General features: G+C 48.1%; 1 protein-coding gene across 5 annotated transcripts in view; it reads right to left on the bottom strand.

Moving 5' to 3' along the window:
• The window catches only part of plce1 (phospholipase C, epsilon 1), a 408,311-nt gene that overhangs the window by 177,066 nt on the left and 211,152 nt on the right, over positions 1-20,093 (bottom strand). For all 5 annotated transcript variants that reach the window (XM_078223543.1, XM_078223542.1, XM_078223546.1 and 2 more), the window contains one exon: positions 10,451-10,736. In XM_078223543.1, coding sequence (XP_078079669.1) covers positions 10,451-10,736 — 286 coding nt within the window. The remainder of the gene's footprint in view (positions 1-10,450; positions 10,737-20,093) is intronic.

The raw sequence follows: 20,093 nt of genomic DNA, 5'->3' as shown, positions 1-20,093 counted from the left end.
ACGGGGTGGTGCTCCGATGCCTTTGTGTTGGGAGGGGGCTTCACCCCAATGCTTGGGGGGGGCGGTCCTCTGTGTTCATGGGGGAGGGGGTGGAGATCATTTTTAATCACAGATCGGGGAACTCTGTGAAGATGTAGAGAGCGTTGCGAGCTCTATTAGGCTCCAGCCCGCCAGAGTAACAGTGCAAAGCACAACCCCAGATTCCCTGTGCACAGAGAGGCACAGAATCTGGAGAGAAAACTCGACTGTGCAGCTGGCGAGATACACCAGTGTATCTCACTGAAACTGGACGATTCCACCCATGGTGTGCGAGACATATTTCCAATTTACCACCAGGACACACTTATACATTTCATCTATTATCATCTGCTGGTTTAATTCCTACTCAGAAGATTTTTCTTTGAACATTACTCTTTCAGGGAAAGAAACACACTGTGTCTATTTGTGTTTGCTTATGAAGCAAATTAACTTTAATTTGAATGTAAATCTGGGTCAGAATATTTTGCTCGTGAAGCACATTTTAACCATAATAAATGGCCATAAAATATTGCCGAGCAGAAGCTTGCTTCACGGCCAGTTGTGGGCAGCTCCATATAAAGTCTGATAAATAAACTGAAGCAGATTGCATAAGTAATCAATCACTCCCAATGCACAGTCGATAATGAATAGATGTAAACATTAATCAACAAAGCTGTGCCGGTAACAAAACCACCGTAGGAGAGGCATCTGGAAAATCTACATAAAGGCAGAGTGCTGATCGACAACCAATCACATTCCAGTGCACAGGTCAGGAACCAAGAGTCAAAGGTACATCTGGAATACTGGCCTGAATTTTCCAACCTCGTTCGCGGTTGGGATCCTCCAGCCTCGCTGCAGTGAAAGACGGCTTGGCTGAGTGCCAAATTCTCCATTCTTGCTGGCAGGCATGAGACCGGAGAATTCCAGCCACTGTGTACAGTTTTGCTGCTTGCATTGGAGGCAGTATAGCAAAGGTTCACTAAATTGGTCCCAAGGATGGGGGTGTGGTTGTCCTACTGTGATGACTCTGTGCCTTTAAGAAATGCATTTTAGTCCTGTTTCTTGTGCAAGATCTGAATTAGCAGTTTTTAAAAATTATTGGTGCGCTGGATCTATAACCAGTATCCTGTATTGTTACTGCAGCAGCATCATTGCTGGAATGTTTGTTTTAATCCGAACTAAGGCTGTTCTGTTATTTTAGTGTTCCCCTGGGGTTTTGCAGACTTGGACTTGATTCGGTTGATTAATATAAAAATCAGGTGACTGGGTTGAGTTAGGCTAATACAGAGAACTCAAGCTCAGTCTGCTATTTGGGATCTTTAGAGAGAAGTTACTTTCTCTGTCTCTCTTTTTCTGTCTGGGTTTAGAAACCGGAATTTGCCAGGAAATAAGTCTCTTTATCTGAGATTTTGCTGCTGGAGGGTGGATCTTTCTCTGAGAGTCTAGGGCGGCACGGTAGCACAGTGGTTAGCACTGCTGCTTCACAGCTCCAGGGTCCCGGGTTCGATTCCCGGCTCGGGTCACTGTCTGTGTGGAGTTTGCACATTCTCCTCGTGTCTGCGTGGGTTTCCTCCGGGTGCTCCGGTTTCCTCCCACAGTCCAAAGATGTGCGGGTTAGGTTGATTGGTCAGGTTAAAAAAAAAAAATTGCCCCTTAGAGTCCTGGGATGCGTAGGTTAGAGGGATTAGCGGGTAAAATATGTGGGGGTAGGGCCTGGGTGGGATTGTGGTCGGTGCAGACTCGATGGGCCGAATGGCCTCCTTCTGCACTGTAGGGTTTCTATGATTTCTTTTGTATGAGAGTCAGAGACAGGTGTCTGACTGGATCTCTGTCCAGAGGTGTTGAAAGGCTGGAAATCTAGCATTCATGTGAGCATATTGGTTTTTGGTGCTAACTGATTCTGAAGAAGGGATCTACGTCTATGGGGATATTGCTTCAATTGGAACAACAGAGATAGCTAGCTGTTAAGACTTATACTTTGTCATGTTTAAGTATTTTAAATTGGTAAAAGTTATGCTAATTCTTTTTGTTATATTCTAACTGTGTTCTTAAATAAAGCTTGTTTTGATTAAAGCTTCCTAGTGGGTCAATTGAATTATACCTGGAGCAAAACATCTTATGCTCACCCTAATTCCAAAATCAAATGCAAAAGTTAGGATCTAGGCTAACTTCAAAATATACCTTGGAGTTTCTGATCTGCTCCTTAACACTATGATCAAAGGCTGGATAATTTTGGTCTATATTCTCTGGAGTTTAGAAGAATGAGACACAACCTCACTGAAGGGGCTAATTAAAGTGGACACAGAGAGATTGTTTCTGATAATTGGGAAAACTAAAAGGCGGCAGCACAGACTCAGGATGAGGGGCTGATCATTTAAGACTGAGATGAGGGTAAATTACTTCACTCAAAGGGTTGTGAATCTTTGGAATTCTCTACACCAAAGGATTGTGGATGCTCCATCAATTTTTGGTCTCTCAGGGGATTAAGGGAAATAGGGAGTAGGCAGGAAAATGGAGCTTAAGCCCAAGATCGGCCATGATCGCATTGAATAGTGGAACAGGCTCAACGGGCCATATAGTGGCACAGTGGCACAGTGGTTAGCACTGCTGCCTCACAGTGCCAGGGACTCTGGTTTGATTCCGGCCTCGGGTCATTGTCTATGTGGAGTTTGCACATTCTCCCCTTGTCTGTGTGGGTTTCCTCTGGGTGCTCCAATTCCCTCCCACAGTCCAAAAATGTGTGGGTTAGATGGATTGGCTGTGGTAAATTGCCCCTTAGGTGTCAGGAGGACTAGCAGGGTAAATATTTATTGCAATTTTCTTTTTTCTTTAGAGGGATATGGTCCCCGGAAGGGTAGGGGGTTTTAGTTCAGTCGGGGCAGCATGGTCAGTGCAGGCTTGGCGGGCCGAAGGGCCTGTTCCTGTGCTGTAATTTTCGTTGTTCTTTGTCTTCATGGATTTCTTCCGGGTGCTCCGGTTTCCTCCCACAGTCCGAAAGACGTGCTGGTTAGGTGCATTGGCCATGCTAAATTCTCCCTCAGATGCTGGAGTGTGGCAACTAGGGGATTTTTACAGTAACTTCATTGCAGTGTTAATGTAAGCCTATTTGTGACTAATAAATAAGCTTTATATGGTTCATTCCTTCTAATGCTTCTTGTGTTCTTGTTATTAATAGAATGCTACCCTTTATTGTGAGGGGAATTGAACATAAAAGTAAGGATGCTGTAGTAAGTAAGGATGAGCAATTTGTCAGATGTGTCCAGGAGGACTTTTTGATACAGTATGTTGACAATCCGATCAGGGAGGGGCCATACTAGACTTGGTATTGGGGAATGATGGTAGCCATGATGTGGAGATGCCAGCGTTGGACTGGGGTAAACACAGTAAGAAGTCTCACAACACCAGGTTAAAGTCCAACAGGTTTATTTGGTAGCACAAGCCACAAGCTTTCGGAGCGCTGCCCCTTCATCAGGTGAGTGGGAGTTGTGTTCACAAACAGGGCATATAGACACAAACTCAATTTACAAATTGAGTTTGTAAACTTGTAGATTGAGTTTGTGTCTAGATATGCTCTGTTTGTGAACACAACTCCCACTCATCTGATGAGATGAGGGTAAATTACTTCACTCAAAGAGTTGTGAATCAAGGAGGGAGAAAGTTTAAAGGAGATGTGGGGGGGGGGGGGGTAGATTTTAACAGAGAGAGTGGTGGGTGCCTGGAACGCGCTGCCAGAGAGGGTGGTGGAAGCATCACATTAGCAACATTTAAGAGGCATCTGGATGGGTAAATGAATAGGGAGGGAATAGAATAGAGGGATACAGACTGAGTAAGGGCAGAAGGTTTCTTTCTTTACTTTAGTTAGGGCATCATGATCAGCACAGGCTTGGAGGGCCGAAGGGCCTGTTCCTGTGCTGTACTATTCTTTGTTGTGCTTCAGTTATACAGGGCATTGGTGAGGCCATGGGCAGGATTTTTCTCCCTCTCTGTGGCGTGTTTGGCAGTGGCGGAAGTGGGCACTGCTCGCTGGCAGTGGGATCAGTTGTCAATTGGGTTTCCCACTGAACGCACCTGGATAACCCATGGCGGGGGTGTGCCCTCGGTGGGACCATAAGAGCCCACTACCATGAACAAGAGCAGGTTTTCGGCGCACATCTTGAATACTGTGCATAGTTTCATATCCCTCCTTAAATAAGGAGACCAAATGTTGGAGGCGATTCAAAGGAGGTTGACTAGATTGATACCTGGAATGAGTGGGTTGTTGTATGAGGAAAGGTCGGATAGTCTAGATTGAAGTATATAAGATCCTGAATGGTCTTGACAAGGTGGATGTTCAAATGGTGGGTGGAACTTCCCATTGTTTTGTCTAAGAGCTGTCTCAGGTGAGAAAAGCGGTGAGTAGCACATCAGCTACACAGACGGCTATTCTCGCCATGTTATCCAGCTCTTAGACAAAAGAAATGGAGGCGTGCTGGATCCGTAGACTCCACAGAATTCCTCCACAGACACGGGGAAGCCCCTCCCCCACAAACACAGAGAATCCCCCCCTCCCCCCCTTGCAGCTCCCCAGAGGAAGACCCCCGCCCCTCCCCGACACTGTGCCTTGGTCTCTCTGCCTGGTTCACGTTGTTCCAGACCTTGCTAATGTGAGGGAGGAATTCCCAATGTGTGGTGGGGCGATACAGCAGGGAAGCCCACTGATGGGATTGAAATGTGCCTACATGAGATTCCTGACCTTGCTCAGTGGGAACCTCATTACGTCAATGGCGGGGGCAGGCGGAGACGATCACACTGTGAGATCTCACCGGCGAGACTCTCGTTTTTGCCCTCTCGCCGGATTTCTGTCCACGCCGCCAATTGGGTGGAAAATCCTGGCCGATGTTGCTTCTTGTGGGCGGGTCCAGAACTAGGGACACGGTTTTAAAATTAGGGGTCACCCTGTTAGGATGGAGAGGAGGAGATTTATTTTTCTCTCAGCGGATTGAGAGACTTTGGAACTCTCAGAAAGCGGTGGAGACAGGGTCGCTGAATATGTTTAAGGCAGAGATCATAGATTCTTGTTAGGCAAGGGAGGGGGGTGAAAGGTTATGAGTAGATTTGGAATGTGGAAACACAAACAGAGCAGCACGATCTTAGTGAATGATGGGGCAGGTTTGAAGGGCCGAATGGGCTGATCTGCTCCTAATTTGTATGTTTGTATGTCAAGATCCTTTCTCAGGGCAATGAAAAGTACAAAGCAAGATCCATTTAGGGAACTGCAGGGTCAGTTCAGTAGTTGCTGTCTTTCATATGTTGCAATGATCATTTATTGTAGCTTTCAGAGATGTTACAGAACAATGTCCTGGTGAGAGTATACTGCAATATGGCTCCTCCATGCCAGGCCTGGCAAGTTCTCAGTGCTGCGGCACCAACTTAGGATTTCAAAGGGAATTTTATTTTGCCCAACTTTAAGAGAATCTCGAAACAGGTTGGAAAACAGCAGGGTCAGGATTTACTGCAGTGTCAGTGACGGCACGATGAAGCTCAGCCGAGAAACAAACATGATCAATTGCCTGGCGAACTGTGTTGCCGCGATGGAGGACATGGCCACAGCCTATCAGCACACATTTGGGATTGCTTACTGCTCCAGGTTCTTCTGCTGCTTAGAGCACTGTACACACAGCCAAATAAGGTAAGGATCGGGGCTGGTCACATGAGGCCTCAAACCATCTGTTCATTAGGGTTTTTAAAAAGTGAGAACTTTAAAAGGAGAACTGGACTTCTAGCCCAATCCAAAAGGAGATGGATAAGATATTCCAAGCTTTTGAAGGGTGATATAATACTTACGCGCCATTGCCTTCAATGGATGCAAAAGCACAGGCTGGGAAAACAATGATTTCATAGAATCATAGGATCTCTATGGTGGAGAAGGAGGCCATTCGGCCCATCGAGTCTGCACCGACCACAATCCCACCCAGATCCTATCCCCATAACCCCACATATTTACCCCGCTAACCCCTCTAACCTACGCATCCTGGGACACTAAGGGGCAATTTAGCATGGCCAATCAACCTAACCTGCACATCTTTGGACTGTGGGAGGAAACCGGAGCACCCGGAAGAAACCCACGCAGACACGGGGAGAACGTGCAAACTCCACACGGACAGTGACCCAAGCCGGGAATCGAACCCGGGTCCCTGGCACTGTGAGGCACCAGTGCTAACCTGTGCCATCGTGCCGCCCATTTAATATGTGTTCCCACATGTGCCAAGGAGTGACACTGGGAATTTAACCTCAAATTTCCAAAACGCAGAGGAGAGGGATTGGGATGCGAGGGGTAGGGGGAAGGGAGGGGGGGAGGGGCGCTGGTTAAAGAGGATGCAGATTTAACTAAGTGTAATAAAAGGAGCTGCATATACAGTTATTCACATCTTTCATGCCACGGTTTTATTCAGGAGGTACAGTCAGTTTAGGAGCAGATATTTCAGGGGGTTATCCTATGTTCTGAGCAGGGGGCCACATTGGTAGAGAATGGGAGCTAAAGGCTCAAGCTACATCTCTGTTCTCTGGAGCCATGCCACCCAACCCCCCCCCACCCCCCCATCAAACCCCAGGCACGCGGGACCAAGGAATAATCCAAACATCCTCCTCCCAAGATACTCTAATGATCCGCAGTGAATGGAGGCAGCAGACTGTGGGTGGATGTCCCCATTCCTCCCTCTGTCAAAATGCTTGCTGTACAAATGCTCTGGAGAGTTTAAAATGTAACCTTTTCTAAAACTCTTTAAGAGTGATGAATGAATCCGTCCCAGCGCTTAAGGACCGAAAACATTTAAAAACTGAACTTCCACACAACATCCTGTCATCAGAAGTCTTGCATCTAAACTTGGTCATCAAGCTGTGTTTACAGTTCAAATTACTCCTTCAGATGAACTTAAGTCATTTGGAATTAAAGGGACCATGTCAATGAAAGCTGTTGTCGAAGAGTCGCAACATTTTCAGCAGAGGGCAATTAACCATTAATTTAGAATAGAACAGAAAATACTCGATGGCACGTTTTGAAATATTTGAACTAAATGCATACTAAATTATATCGTTCCCACCCTTTTCAGTCATTTACAAAAATCAATTCGGAGCTAGCGGTTCCTGTGAAACCCTCTATGAGGAGCAGGAGCTGGAAGGATCTGCCATCCCCCACCTTGATGTCCACGAGACTGTTCCTCCTGGTGTTGGTATATTGCGTATATTTCCAGCACTCTAGGTGAGCTCACCTCACCCTGGCATTGGGCGTATTGATATGGCATTTTGCCATAGCCTAAGTGGATAGTTTAGTCAGAGAAATTTTTTTTTGGAAATGGCAAGTTTTTCCAAGTTGCTGCCAACTGCTATGCACTCGATTACCAGACAGAACCCGACCCCTGAAGGGGCTCTCATGAACTGGCACACAAATACCCCTTCATTTTTTATATATCCGTTCATGGGGTGTGGGCATCGCCGGTGGCGTCAGCATTTATTGCCCATCCCTGAGGGTATTTAAGAGGAATGGAATTGAATATCCATTGCTGTGGATCTGCAGTCTGCAGGCCAGATGAGGCTCAGATTTCCTTCCCTAAAAGACCAGATGGACCGAATGGCCTCCTTCTGCACTGTAGGGATTCTCTGATTCTATGATGAGTGGCTCGGCACCTATTACAAAAACCATTTCTTATCGATGGATTAAACTGAACTGCTGTCTGTTTCCTTGCTATTCAATGTGACCTTTGTGGATCTAGTGAACCTAGTGCAGATCTAGTGAACCAGATGGGGTTTTACAACAATTGACAATGGTTTCATTTTTTTTATTTGTGGGAGTCGCTGGTTGAACAGCATTTATTGCCCATTCTGAGTTTCCTAAGGGCAGTTGAGAGTCAACCACATTGGCTCTGGAGTCACGTATAAGCCACACCAGGTAAGGACGGCAGATTTCCTTCCCTAAAGGACATTAATGAACCAGATGGGTTTTTGCAACAATCGACAATGGTTTCATGGTCGTCAGTAGACTTTTAATTCCAGATTTTTATTGAATTCAAATTTCACCATCTGCTGTGGTGGGATTCGAACCTGGGTCCCCAATTACCTTGGGTCTCTGGATTACTAGTCCAGTGACATTACCACTACGCCGCTGCCTCCCCATAGGCATACATGGCACTGGCAGAAATTCCAATGGTAACATCATTTTGCCTCGTTCTGTGGCAGGAGTTGAAGCAAGAATCATGCGCTTCCATTTAGGCCTCCAGGTTTAGAGAGATAACAAAATAAAGCATCTCGAGAACAACCAGGAATTGAAGCACACTCCCCAGCCATCCAGACAACAATAGCTGGATCACAGAATTTCAACTCTCCTCTTACTAAACCATCCCCATGCCAGACGGCATATTGGATAGGCAACTTACCCCTATCTTCCCATCTCATGTCACAATATCAACTCACACACATCACACAGGGGAAGCAGTGGCCGAGGGTATTATTGCGAGACTATTAATCCAGAAACTCAACTAATGCTCTGGGGACCCGGGTTCGAATCCCGCCATGGCAGGGGGTGGAATTTGAATTTAATAAGTAAAAAAAATATGGATTCAAGAATCTACTGATCACAGTGAAACGATTGTCGATTGTTGGAAAAACCATTTCTGGTTCACTAATGTCCTTTCGGGAAGGAAATCTGCTGTCCTTGCCTGGTCTGGGCGACATGTGGCTCCAGAGACACAGCAATGTGGTTGACTCTCAACTGCCCTCAGAACAAGGGCAACTAGGATGGGCAATAAATGATGGCCAGCTAGCAACGCCCATGCCCCACGAATGAATAACATTTTTAAAAAAAAACACTGCGCTAAATGCAAACACTGTTGTGTCAGGTGATGGTCAGTGAAGATTTGCAGAAAGCTGACACCAGCAGTGAAAGACAAAATGAAGAGATAGAATGAAGACAGGGTTGATTTAAAGATATTGGGAACGTTTCCCTCAGGTGGCTGAAAGAAGATTGTTTTTCCTCATCAAATAAAACCTCACTAAAGGGGGAGGACAAGCTCCCTCCTTGCAAAAGGAGATTGCCTGTGGATTTATTCAACAGGTCCAACAAAAACAAATGTTATTAAATCCTGACAGAAGCTAAATCCAGCTTGGAGTGTTTTGCTCTGTTGCACAGTGTAGCCCAGATAGGAAGAGCTCTGCTTAAAGAATTATCACCTGCTAATGAACTAACCGCTTTAGCTGGCATTTGGCACATTAAAAAATAACATTAAACCACAAAGGTCACATTGAATAGCAAGGAAACAGACAACAGTTCAGTTTAATCCATCGATAAGAAATGGTTTTTGTAATAGGTGCCGAGCCACTCATCATAGAATCAGAGAATCCCTACAGTGCAGAAGGAGGCCATTCGGTCCATTGGGTCTGCACTGACTCTCCGACAGAGCATCATACCCAGGCCCACCCCCTGCCTATCCCCGCAACCCCACATATTTCACCCACTAATCCCCCTGACCTACACATCTTTGGACACATAGGGGCAATTTAGCATGGCCAATCCACCCAACCTACACATCTTTGGACTGTGGGAGGAAACTGGAGCACCCGGAAGAAACCCACGCAGACACGCCCAAGCCAGGAATCGAACCCGGGTCTCTGGCGCTGTGAGACAGCAGTGCTAACCACTGCGCCACCCACCCCTCTTCATATCACATTGCATATCCCCTTGCAAATACCGATATCAGCCTTACTGATTTATCCCTGGGCAGTGAGCAACCCAAAGTACTTCGCTACTCCATTGATCAATTTAATGTCTGACAACACACAGAGAACAAGCAATCATTAACCGCTTCACAGCTGAAATACCTTTGAAGCCTTTAACATTCTCCTCTCAACATTTTCAGAGGATGAAAAGTATCACCATTTGCAACCACGAATATAAATTTCTTAAAAACAAACCAGCAAGGGATTCCATCTGTCATTTCATGAAGAGAATTAAAGTCTTCGTAGTTCAGTTCAGCAGCGCATCTTTCACAAAATTGCTAATTAACACCCAGAAACACAACTTCGATCATCCTACCAGTCAAGTGCTTTCTGCAACAACCCACTGAGAACAGGCAGGGAAATCTAACTAGCGAATCAGAAATAAAAAGCATGAAGGAGGTCACTTCATTCTTCAGGAAGAAAACATACAATATGCAAAACCCAAAATCATTCCAGCCGCAGGGGACGTGTCGGGATTATGCTGTTCAATCTCAACGTACGAGAAATAGTCCGTTTAGATTCCTGCTGTGTTAAAATGCAGAAATTCAGAATTATTTCCGAACGCACCACGGAATTTAATGAAGCAGGAAATGAAAACAGTTGCCTGAGCTGAATTAGATCCAACGTGACAGACTCCTCTCCCCTCAGTGCTCACACCCGCTATCGGGGAAAACGACACACTCACCTTTAAGCATCGCTCTTCCAGGCGGCGCCCCTGAAGGACTCGGAAGCGCGCTCCTCGCCCCGGTGGCTGTGGCTGCTTCCAGCAGAGCGCCGGCCACGTGGTCAGAAAGGGCCGTCCTGTGTAGGGTGGCACGGAGCTCAGGCGTCGCGTCGTGGACCCATAGCTTAATGCAAGTCCCACCTCCGCAGCTCCTGTAGATGACTGCCGAAGCCAAGACCTTCCTCGATGGATGCAGCAGGTAATCGAGCGACTCTGTCGTCCCTGCTCCTCTCAGTGCATTATGAACCTGCAAACAATTGTATCGACAGGTCACTGCCAGAACGTTAATAGAAAAATTGATTGTTAAATAAAACTGAAGGCACTGTGAAGCAGGCGCCAAGACATAATGACTTAAAAACACCAAAAATGTAGAAAGAATCTTGAATTAATGTGCCTGACTGAGATCCAAATTTATAGATTCTCGAGAGAAGTGTAACGTATATTTTGCTGTTACATTCTTTCACAATTACATGTCAGTGATAACATACGGCCCATTCCACTGTTTAACACTCTCTTTTCTGTGATTCTCTCAGTGCTGTTCTCACTCTAACGTACAGTGTTGGAACCGTAGAGGTAGAGTGCACACACACTCCATACTGGAGGACAGGGGAGTCTCCCCAGTAGAAATGCTTTGAAGTAGATCTCCACTAATCAGTTCCCACAAAGTGTTGAAGGGTTCCTCTCCCTCTCCAGTGCAGAGTGACCCAGACTCTTGGAATTTTTCAATGACATTCCTAACTAATTGGGTCAAGATTGAACAATCCAAACCCTTGTCTTTTTATTTGTCTGTACAGCTCTGTGTGGTAACATTTTTGCCTTACGTCCAAAGAATAAAAGCAAAAAAAAAAACCCAAGTGATTTATTTATACAAAATACACATATTTTTAATAAAGTGCCAAGTAATACATTTGGTCTAAACAAAAGCGATTAGTAACCATTTGAGTTAGCAGTGTCACTAACTAATATGGAGAAGGGTTATGAAAAAAAGGGCACAGCTCTTGCTACGGCAAGTGTTGCACGTGACCTGAATGTATAAGTTAGCCAGCAATGTAATATTGAGTGGAGAGTTCGAATCATAGGCTGGGATTTTACCACCGCATTGCGCCCGTCTTCGGGCATGACACGGTCATAAAGTGGGGCATAAAGTGATTAGTGCAATTGAATTGAAGCTGGTTTTCGTGACTGGCGTCATTTTACGAGCGCAGGATTTCCGGCGCGGTCAGACTCTCACCGGAAATGGGCAAGAGGGAGGTTAATTTATGGAAATTTATTTAAATAAGCATTTGAATGTCATTAGCGAGCCCCAGCGCTCAATCGTCCGGGCTCTGCCTTTATGACCTTGCCGGGAAAGGTTCGCGCCAGCGAGGAATAGACATGCTCCCCATGAACGCGGAGCAGTCGACTTGGCCTCGCCGGTGGAACTGGAGGCCATTGAGGCGCCCTGCGGAGGCCGAGGGCAAGGGGGGGGTTGTCCCTTGGGCAGTGCCAGACTGGCATTGCCACCCTGGCACCTGGGCAATGCCCATTGAGCACTGGGCAATGTCCACCAGGCAGTGCCAGGGGGCGGGGCCAATAAGGGAGGGGCCAATGTGGGCGAGGCCCGCTGCCACTCTGCAGCAATTGGTGGGGGGTGGACACTGAGGCCTTGATTGGTGGGGGGGGGGGGGGGGGGGGGGGGGAGAAGGAGGGAGAGGGGCCTGCTGTCACTCTGCAGTGATCAGTGGGGGGAGGGCATCGGGGCTGCAATCGGTGGGGGTGGGAGGAGGTCCCCGATCAGTCTGGGTGGCGGGGAATTTGGCGGGGGCTGCATCTATGGCCGTGGGCTCCCACAATTGCAAGGGGGGGGAGGGGAGCTGCTTCAGGCTGCCTGCAGTAGCAGAACCTGACAGCTCTCTCTTTTCTGTCAGATCCCTGCTACTGCTAATGCGCATGTGCAGCATCAGAGGCCTGCACACGCACACTACCTCCCTCTGCAGACTTTCGGGCAAGTTAAGCCCCGTCCACAGGCTTCTGCAGCAAGCAACAGGCTCACTCAGAATTTTGCAGCCAGAGTGCGTATTGGGAGGCCTAGAAACACACCCAAAGAACTGGATCTGGAACTCTCCCAGTTCCACGCCTGCCCGGCACTTAGACTAAAAATGGTAAAATATCGCCCATAGAATCCCTACAATACAGAGGGAGGCCATTTGGCCCATTGAGGCTGCATCGACAACAATCCCACCCAACCCCTATCTTCGTAACCCCCATGTGTTTAACCTGCTAATTCTCTTGACAGAAGGGGCAATTTAGCACGGCCAATCAATCGAACCCACACATCTTTGGAGTTCTGAAAAAAAATCTTTGTTTTATTGTTACCATTTTCTATATATTTCATTAGTATTTCTGTTTTTTTTGGAAATCTGAAAGCACATCTTGTGAAAAATAATAGGGTCATATCAGCCACCCATTACTGTGCTAAACCAAAGTGATAAGCAGATTTTAGGCGCAACCGAATTGTTCTGTTGGGGAATTGAGTACACAAGTGGTTTCCAAACATTCTATAACAGGACTTCCCAAAACTGAGGTGGATGATACGAGATCCTGGGATGGTGAGCTCCGAGGCAGCAATGGCTGCCATGGGGCTGCGACCGAATGTTAATAGATATCACCCTCCAGATGCTCGCTTTTTATTCAACTGTGGGTGTGGTTCAGATGACCAATGTTTGAAGCCTGATTCCTGTTCCAAAAAGCCAGGGGATAGGTAGGTTTAAAAAAACCCTCAAGATTAAACATTTTGTGCTGCTCCATCCACCCCCACCGATGCAGGTATGCCTACACACACGTACACATGTATGCACACGCATATACATGTACATACACACACATGCATTAACACATACATACACACACCCAGTGAGGGGTCATGGCAATTTTTATGCCTCAAAACAGGGCCGCGTTGGACAAAGTTTGGGAAGCACTGTAATGTACAAAAATGCAGCTTAAATTCCACAAGAATTACACTGCTTGTGGCCTGTACATTCCTCATTTTTCTGTGTTCCTCATCTTTACAATATTCCAATAGCGGCTGGGTTCACACACAGTGTTAAGGTGGGTGGTAGAGCTGAATAGAATTCTGTCCTATTACCTCTGGGAACCGTTTGAATCCAGCCTGGACTGCTGAAAATTAAATCCTCCCCTGTTCCAGATGCGCACACCCCAAGCGGAATAGAATGGGCGGGACGGTGCCACAGTGGTTAGCACTACTGCCTCACAGAGCCAGGGTCCTGGGTTCGATTCCCGGCTTGGGTCACTGTCTGTGTGGAGTTTGCATATTCTCCCTACGTTTGTGTGGGTTTCCTCTGGGTGCTCCGGTTTTCTCCCACATTCCAAAGATGTGTGGGTTAGGTTGATTGGCCATGCTAAGTTGCCCCTTAGTGTCAGGGGGATTAGCAGGGTAAATGTGTGGGGGTTATGGGGATAGGGCCTGGATGGGATTGTTGTCGATGAAGGCTCGATGGGCCGAATGGCTTCCTTCTGCACTATGGGGATTCTATGATTTAGGAAGTCGCAACTCCCAAACAAGCCATCTCATCCCGGCTCTCCGAGGAAACTAATGTAGCAACTGTCTGTAGGGAGTCAAGGGGTAATTCTACCGGCAGCGCAGAGCAAAAAGTGATTCACTCTGCGTCCAACCAGCATCACACTCAAAACTGACATTTGTTCCAAAAACCAGAAAGCAGATCCATCTTCCAACTCGCGTCTCGATCAGTGGGAAAATACACTTCTAACTAAAACAAACAAATTGCTTCACAGCCTGTCTTTAACCAAATCCAAAAACAAAATCAGCAAATGCTACGAGTATTAAAATCTTCAAACAATCTCACGTAGGGAGGCGCTCAGGACCACCTGTCTGATGTATTGTTGACAGCTGTTCACCAATAATTACTCTCTCAACATTCGCGTTTAGAAGCGCGCTCAGGAAAGAAAATTAACTCCCACAAAAACCTGCCGTCATCTGAGTCACACACTGAGCAGACTGCATTCCAAAAGCAGAGCTACAATGACTCACCCACCATAAAAACCAACGCCAATCTGGAAAATCCTAGCAACATTTCCTTAACGCAGAGAGCAATTAGGTTGCATTAAATTTGCAAGCTGCCTTAACTGAGTAGAGGTCAATAAAATCAGAACACTGAGATCATACCACCAACACACTGCCAATTACAAATATGTACACATTTAATTCAAATTTATACTTAGCCAGAGATGGGGAGCCGTGAAACTGTAATGACTTCAACGAGGCCCATGAGGTTGGCCTCTTGGGAGTATGAGCTCCCTGATTGAGGTAATGATTGCCTGCTACCATCTACAAGTCCAGGCGGCAGGCGACCGAGGGGGTCGTCCAACCCGACTGTCTGCCCCTCTATTGCGCCTATATTCACGGTTGGGTGTCTCTGGAGAGGGAGCATGCGGTGTCCACGGGCACGGTTGACGCCTTCCGCGACCGCTGGGCACCGCAGGGGCTGGGGTGTATTATCGAACCTGATAATCACCTTTTGGTTTGATGTTTTAAGTTTCCTTTCGACTTTGTTTTTGGTTCGGGCGGTTCCCCCTTTCTTTTGGGGAGCTGCCCCTTTTAATTTGTCCCTAAGTTAATTTGAGTTCGTTTACTTGGTTGGTGTTGAAAGAAAATCCCTGATTGAGGTAATGATTGCCTGCTACCATCGACAAGTCCAGGCGGCAGGCGACTGAGGGGGTCGTCCAACCCGACTGTCTGCCCCTCTATCGCACCTATATTCACGGCCGGGTGTCCCTGGAGAGGGAGCATGCGGTGTCCGAGGGCACCATTAATGCCTTCTGAGCCCGCTGAGCTCTGCAGGGACTGGGGTGCATTACTGAACCCTTTAATCACATTTTGATTTGACGTTTTAAGTTTCCTTTCCACTTTGTCTTTTGTTTCAGGCGGTTCCCCTCCTTTTTGGGAGCTGCCCCTTTTCACTTATTCCCTCGTTAATTTGAGTTAGTTTATTTGGTTTGCCAAAAAGATTGGTCATGATTGCCTGCCCAATCAGAGAGTCTCACCTGTGTATATAGTGAGAAGTGTCAGGTCTACTCGCACTCCGGATTCTGACTTTGTATCTGAAGCACTCTCAGGAGTTGGAGAGAGGTTTGTAAATAAAGGGATCTGGTGAAGGGACCGGTCTCTGAGGAGCTATTTCAGAAATGCAATAAAAATAGGACTTTGCCCTTCTCTCGTGATTCAAATACTGTCAGGAATGATGGGATGTACCACACTCTCTGTCTGTTTGCTACAAGAGTCCCACCTGCTCGATTGTCTCAAATGAGTGTTCAGTGATTAGAAAGCTCAAAGTTGAAATCTCGTTCCTATATTGTATTTATATTCATTCGTGTCACAAGTTGCCTTACATTAATTAACACTGCAATGAAGTTACTGTGAAAATCCCATAGTCGCCACACCCTGCCGACTCTCCGGGTGCACTGAGGGAGAATTTAGCATGGCCAATGCACCTAACCAGCACGTCTTTCGGACTGTGGGAGGAAATGGGAGCACCCGGAGGAAATCCACGCAGACACAGGGAGAATGTGCAAACTCCACACAGACAGTGACCCAAGCCGGGAATCAAACCCGGGTCCCTGGTGCTGTGAGGCAGCCGTGCTAACCACTGTGCCACTGTGCCTAGTTGACCACGAACTGAATTATATCGACAATCTAAGTCGCAAAGGCAAAATGCTGCAGAAGCTACGAATCTAACAGAAAAAGAGAAAATGCTGGACATATTCGGGCAGCAGATTATGTTTCACGTCAAAAAAAGTGGAAAAAATTAGAGAGAGAACAAGTTTTAAGCAGGAATCAACATAGGGCGGAGTGGAGGGAAGGACCAATGAAAGGGTCTGTGGTACGGTGGAAGGTGGGAGAGACTGGCAAAGGGGATGATGGGGAAAGACAAGAGGAGATGGTCAAAGGCCAAGCAGAGAAACAAAAGATGTATCTAGAGGAGGTGTGAATGGCACCAACAGAATCATTACCAATAGCTGCCGTCTGAAGGATAGGAGTAAAGAAGAAGGATGGTGGATGGGACATGTGTTGGCACTGTGGTTAAACCACCGTTATCTGTTATCCGTTGTGTTAGTTAGTATCTATTTTTACCTGTATATGTGGCACATCCCTGTCGGCTCCACCCAAGACTCCTCCCCCTGGTCCGGGTATAAAGGCGATGGCTCCTCCCTCTAGCCTTTAGTACAGACCAGATCTCCGACAGGGATGGCTCCACATTCTTGTCAATAAAAGCCTATTTGTCTTGCATACAAACTAGTCTTTGTTTGATTGATGGTGTATCAATTTTATTAACAAGATTTTTTTAATGGAGCAGATGTTAAAACCCGACAGACTGAATCTGGATCCTCAAACTGTAGGAGCATCAAACATGTTTGATCACTGGCTGAAATGCTTCGAAGATTACATCGACGCCTCCACTGCTGTCCGTACGGATGCCAACAAACTACGAGTGCTCCACGGCCGGGTAAAAGCGATGTAGTATATTCTACGATTTGGGATGCGGAAAATTACAAGGACGCTATCGAACTTTTAAAGGGCCAGTATAACAAACGGCCTAATGAAGTCTACGCGAGACATCTCCGAGCTACGCGCAGATGGCAGCCAGGAGAATCAGTGGACCAATTCCTGCCGGCGTTGCGACTGCTTGCCCGGAACTGCAACTGCAAGTCTGTGACTGCCACCCAATACACAGAGGACTTAATCAGGGATGCCTTTGTCACGGGCATCAGGACGACCGATATCCGACAACAACTACTGGAACAGGGTGCGCTGGACTTAAAGAAAACGGTGGGACTAGCCGAATCCTTCGAGGTGACCTCCCAATATTGCGAGGCCTACTCACCTGACCACGTGGGCGCATCGTGGACACCGCAGCCGTCGCTACCCCTGTACTCGGGAGGGCCACAGACCTACACTGCACCACGTCTCACCGGTGATCTGACCGCTGCAGCAGCCTCTGGAGGCCCGAAGTGCTACTTCTGCGGCCTGGGTAAGCACCCCCGACAACGCTGCCCGGCGAGGGAGGCGTTCTGCTCCGCGTGTGGGAAGAAGGGACACTATGCTAAAGTCTGCGGTAAGTCCACCTCCAAATTCACGAGCGCCGCATGTGACTCACGGGGGCCGCCATCTTGGATGACCCTGGCTGCGTGCGACCCGTGGGGCCGCCATCTTGGACGACTGAGACCGCGAGTGACCAGCAGGGGCCGCCATCTACTACCTCATCAGCCCCCTATGGCTATCTGCAAGATTCAACAGTGGCGTCGGTTACCCTGGACCAGTCCAAGCCTCATCGACTCGCCAAGTCCATGATGGACATCGAGGTAAACGGGCACAGGGAGCATTGTTTGTTTGACAGTGGGAGTATGGAGAGCTTCATTCACCCTGATACGGTGCGTCGATACGCCCTTTCCGTGCGGCCCGTCAAGCAAACGATCTCCATGGCATCACAGTCCCGCTCTGTAAATGTCCTCGGGTGCTGTGTGGCGACCCTGAAGGTGCGGGGCACAGTATACGATAACTTCAGGCTCCTCGTGCTGCCACATCTCTGCGCTGCTGTACTCCTGGGGCTAGATTTCATGACCCATCTGGAAAGTGTCACTATACAGTATAATGGGCCTTTTCCCCCGCTCTCCGTCTGCAATCAGCGGCATCTAAATTGCCCACCGCGCACCACCTGCAGTCTCTCGACCCTTAAAATTGCCCCTCCCTCCTTGTTTGCGAATCTCACTCCTGACTGCAAGCCCATCGCCACCAAGAGCAGGCGGTATAGTGCTGGAGACAGGGCCTTTATCAGGTCCGAAGTCCAGCGGCTCCTCAAGGGAGGGATCATCGAGGCCAGTACCAGCCCCTGGAGAGCACAAGTGGTAGTCGTGAAGACTGGGGAGAAACACAGAATGGTCATTAACTACAATCAGACCATTAATCGATACACGCAGCTGGACGTGTACCCTCTCCCCCACATATCTGACACGGTCAATCAGATTGCACAATATCGGGTGTTCTCCACCATTGACTTGAAGTCGGCATACCACCAGCTCCCTATCCGCCCAGAGGACCGCCAATATACGGCGTTTGAGGCGGATGGTCGCCTTTACCACTTCCTTAGGGTCCCTTTTGGCGTCACCAACGGGGTCTCGGTTTTCCAGCACGAAATGGACCGAATGGTGGACCAGAACGGGCTGCGGGCTACCTTCCCGTACCTGGATAACGTCACCATCTGCGGCCATGACCAGCAGGACCACGATGCCAACCTCCACAGATTCCTGTACACGGCTAGCCTCCTTAACCTGACCTACAATAAGGAGAAGTGCGTGTTCTGTACACACCGCCTCGCCATCCTCGGGTACGTAGTGAAGAATGGGTCATCGGCCCCGATCCCGACCGTATGCGTCCCCTCCTGGAACTTCCCCTCCCCACTAGCCTCAAAGCACTGAGAAGATGCCTGGGTTTCTTCTTGTACTATGCACAGTGGGTCCCCAACTATGCAGATAAAGCCTGTCCGCTCATAAAATCCACCTCTTTTCCCCTGATGGCAGAGGCCCGTCTGGCCTTCGACCGCATCAAAGCCGACATCGCGAAGGCCACGATGCATGCTATAGACGAATCCATCCAAGTGGAGAGCGATGCGTCTGACTTCGCCCTAGCCGCCACCCTTAACCAGGCGGGCAGACCCGTGGCCTTCTTTTCACGAACCCTCCAAGGCCCCGAAACTCGACACTCCTCTGTCGAAAAGGAGGCCCAAGCCATAGTGGAAGCTGTGCGGCACTGGCGCCACTATTTAGCTGGTAAACAGTTCACTCTACTCACGGACCAACGATCCGTTGCCTTCATGTTCAACAATATGCAGCGGGGCAAGATCAAGGACGATAAGATATTACGGTGGAGGATTGAACTCTCCACCTACAATTACGATATCTTGTATCGGCCCAGGAAGCTCAATGAGCCACCTGACGCCCTGTCCCATGGAACATGTGCCAGTGCACAGGTGGACCGGTTACAGGCTCTCCACAACGACCTCTGCCACCCGGGGGTCACCAGGTTTTTTCACTTCATTAGAGCCCGTAACCTGTCCTATACCGTTGAGGATGTCAGGTCTATAACTCGAAATTGCCAGGTCTGCGCGGAATGCAAGCCGCACTTCTACCGACCAGACAGGGCACACCTCATAAAAGCCACCCGCCCCTTCGAACACCTAAGCATTGACTTCAAAGGCCCCCTCCCCTCAACATATTTTCCTCAATGTCATTGACAAGTATTCACGTTTCCCCTTCGCGATTCCCTGCCCAAATATGTCCTCGGCCACGGTCATCAGGGCCCTGCGCAGCCTCTTCACTCTGTTCGGTTTCCCTAGCTATATCCATAGCGACCGGGGATCCTCCTTCATGACTGATGAACTGCGACGGTACCTGCTCTCCAAAGGTATAGCCACAAGTAGGACTACTAGCTACAACCCCCAGGGAAACGGACAGGTGGAGAGAGAGAACACAAGTCTGGAAGACCGTTTTACTAGCGCTACAGTCTAAAGACCTTCCAGTCACCCGCTGGTAA

Source organism: Mustelus asterias, chromosome 11 (genome assembly GCF_964213995.1).
Source record: "Mustelus asterias chromosome 11, sMusAst1.hap1.1, whole genome shotgun sequence".
Taxonomy (NCBI): domain Eukaryota; kingdom Metazoa; phylum Chordata; class Chondrichthyes; order Carcharhiniformes; family Triakidae; genus Mustelus; species Mustelus asterias.
This window is presented reverse-complemented; position numbering and strand designations above follow the sequence as displayed.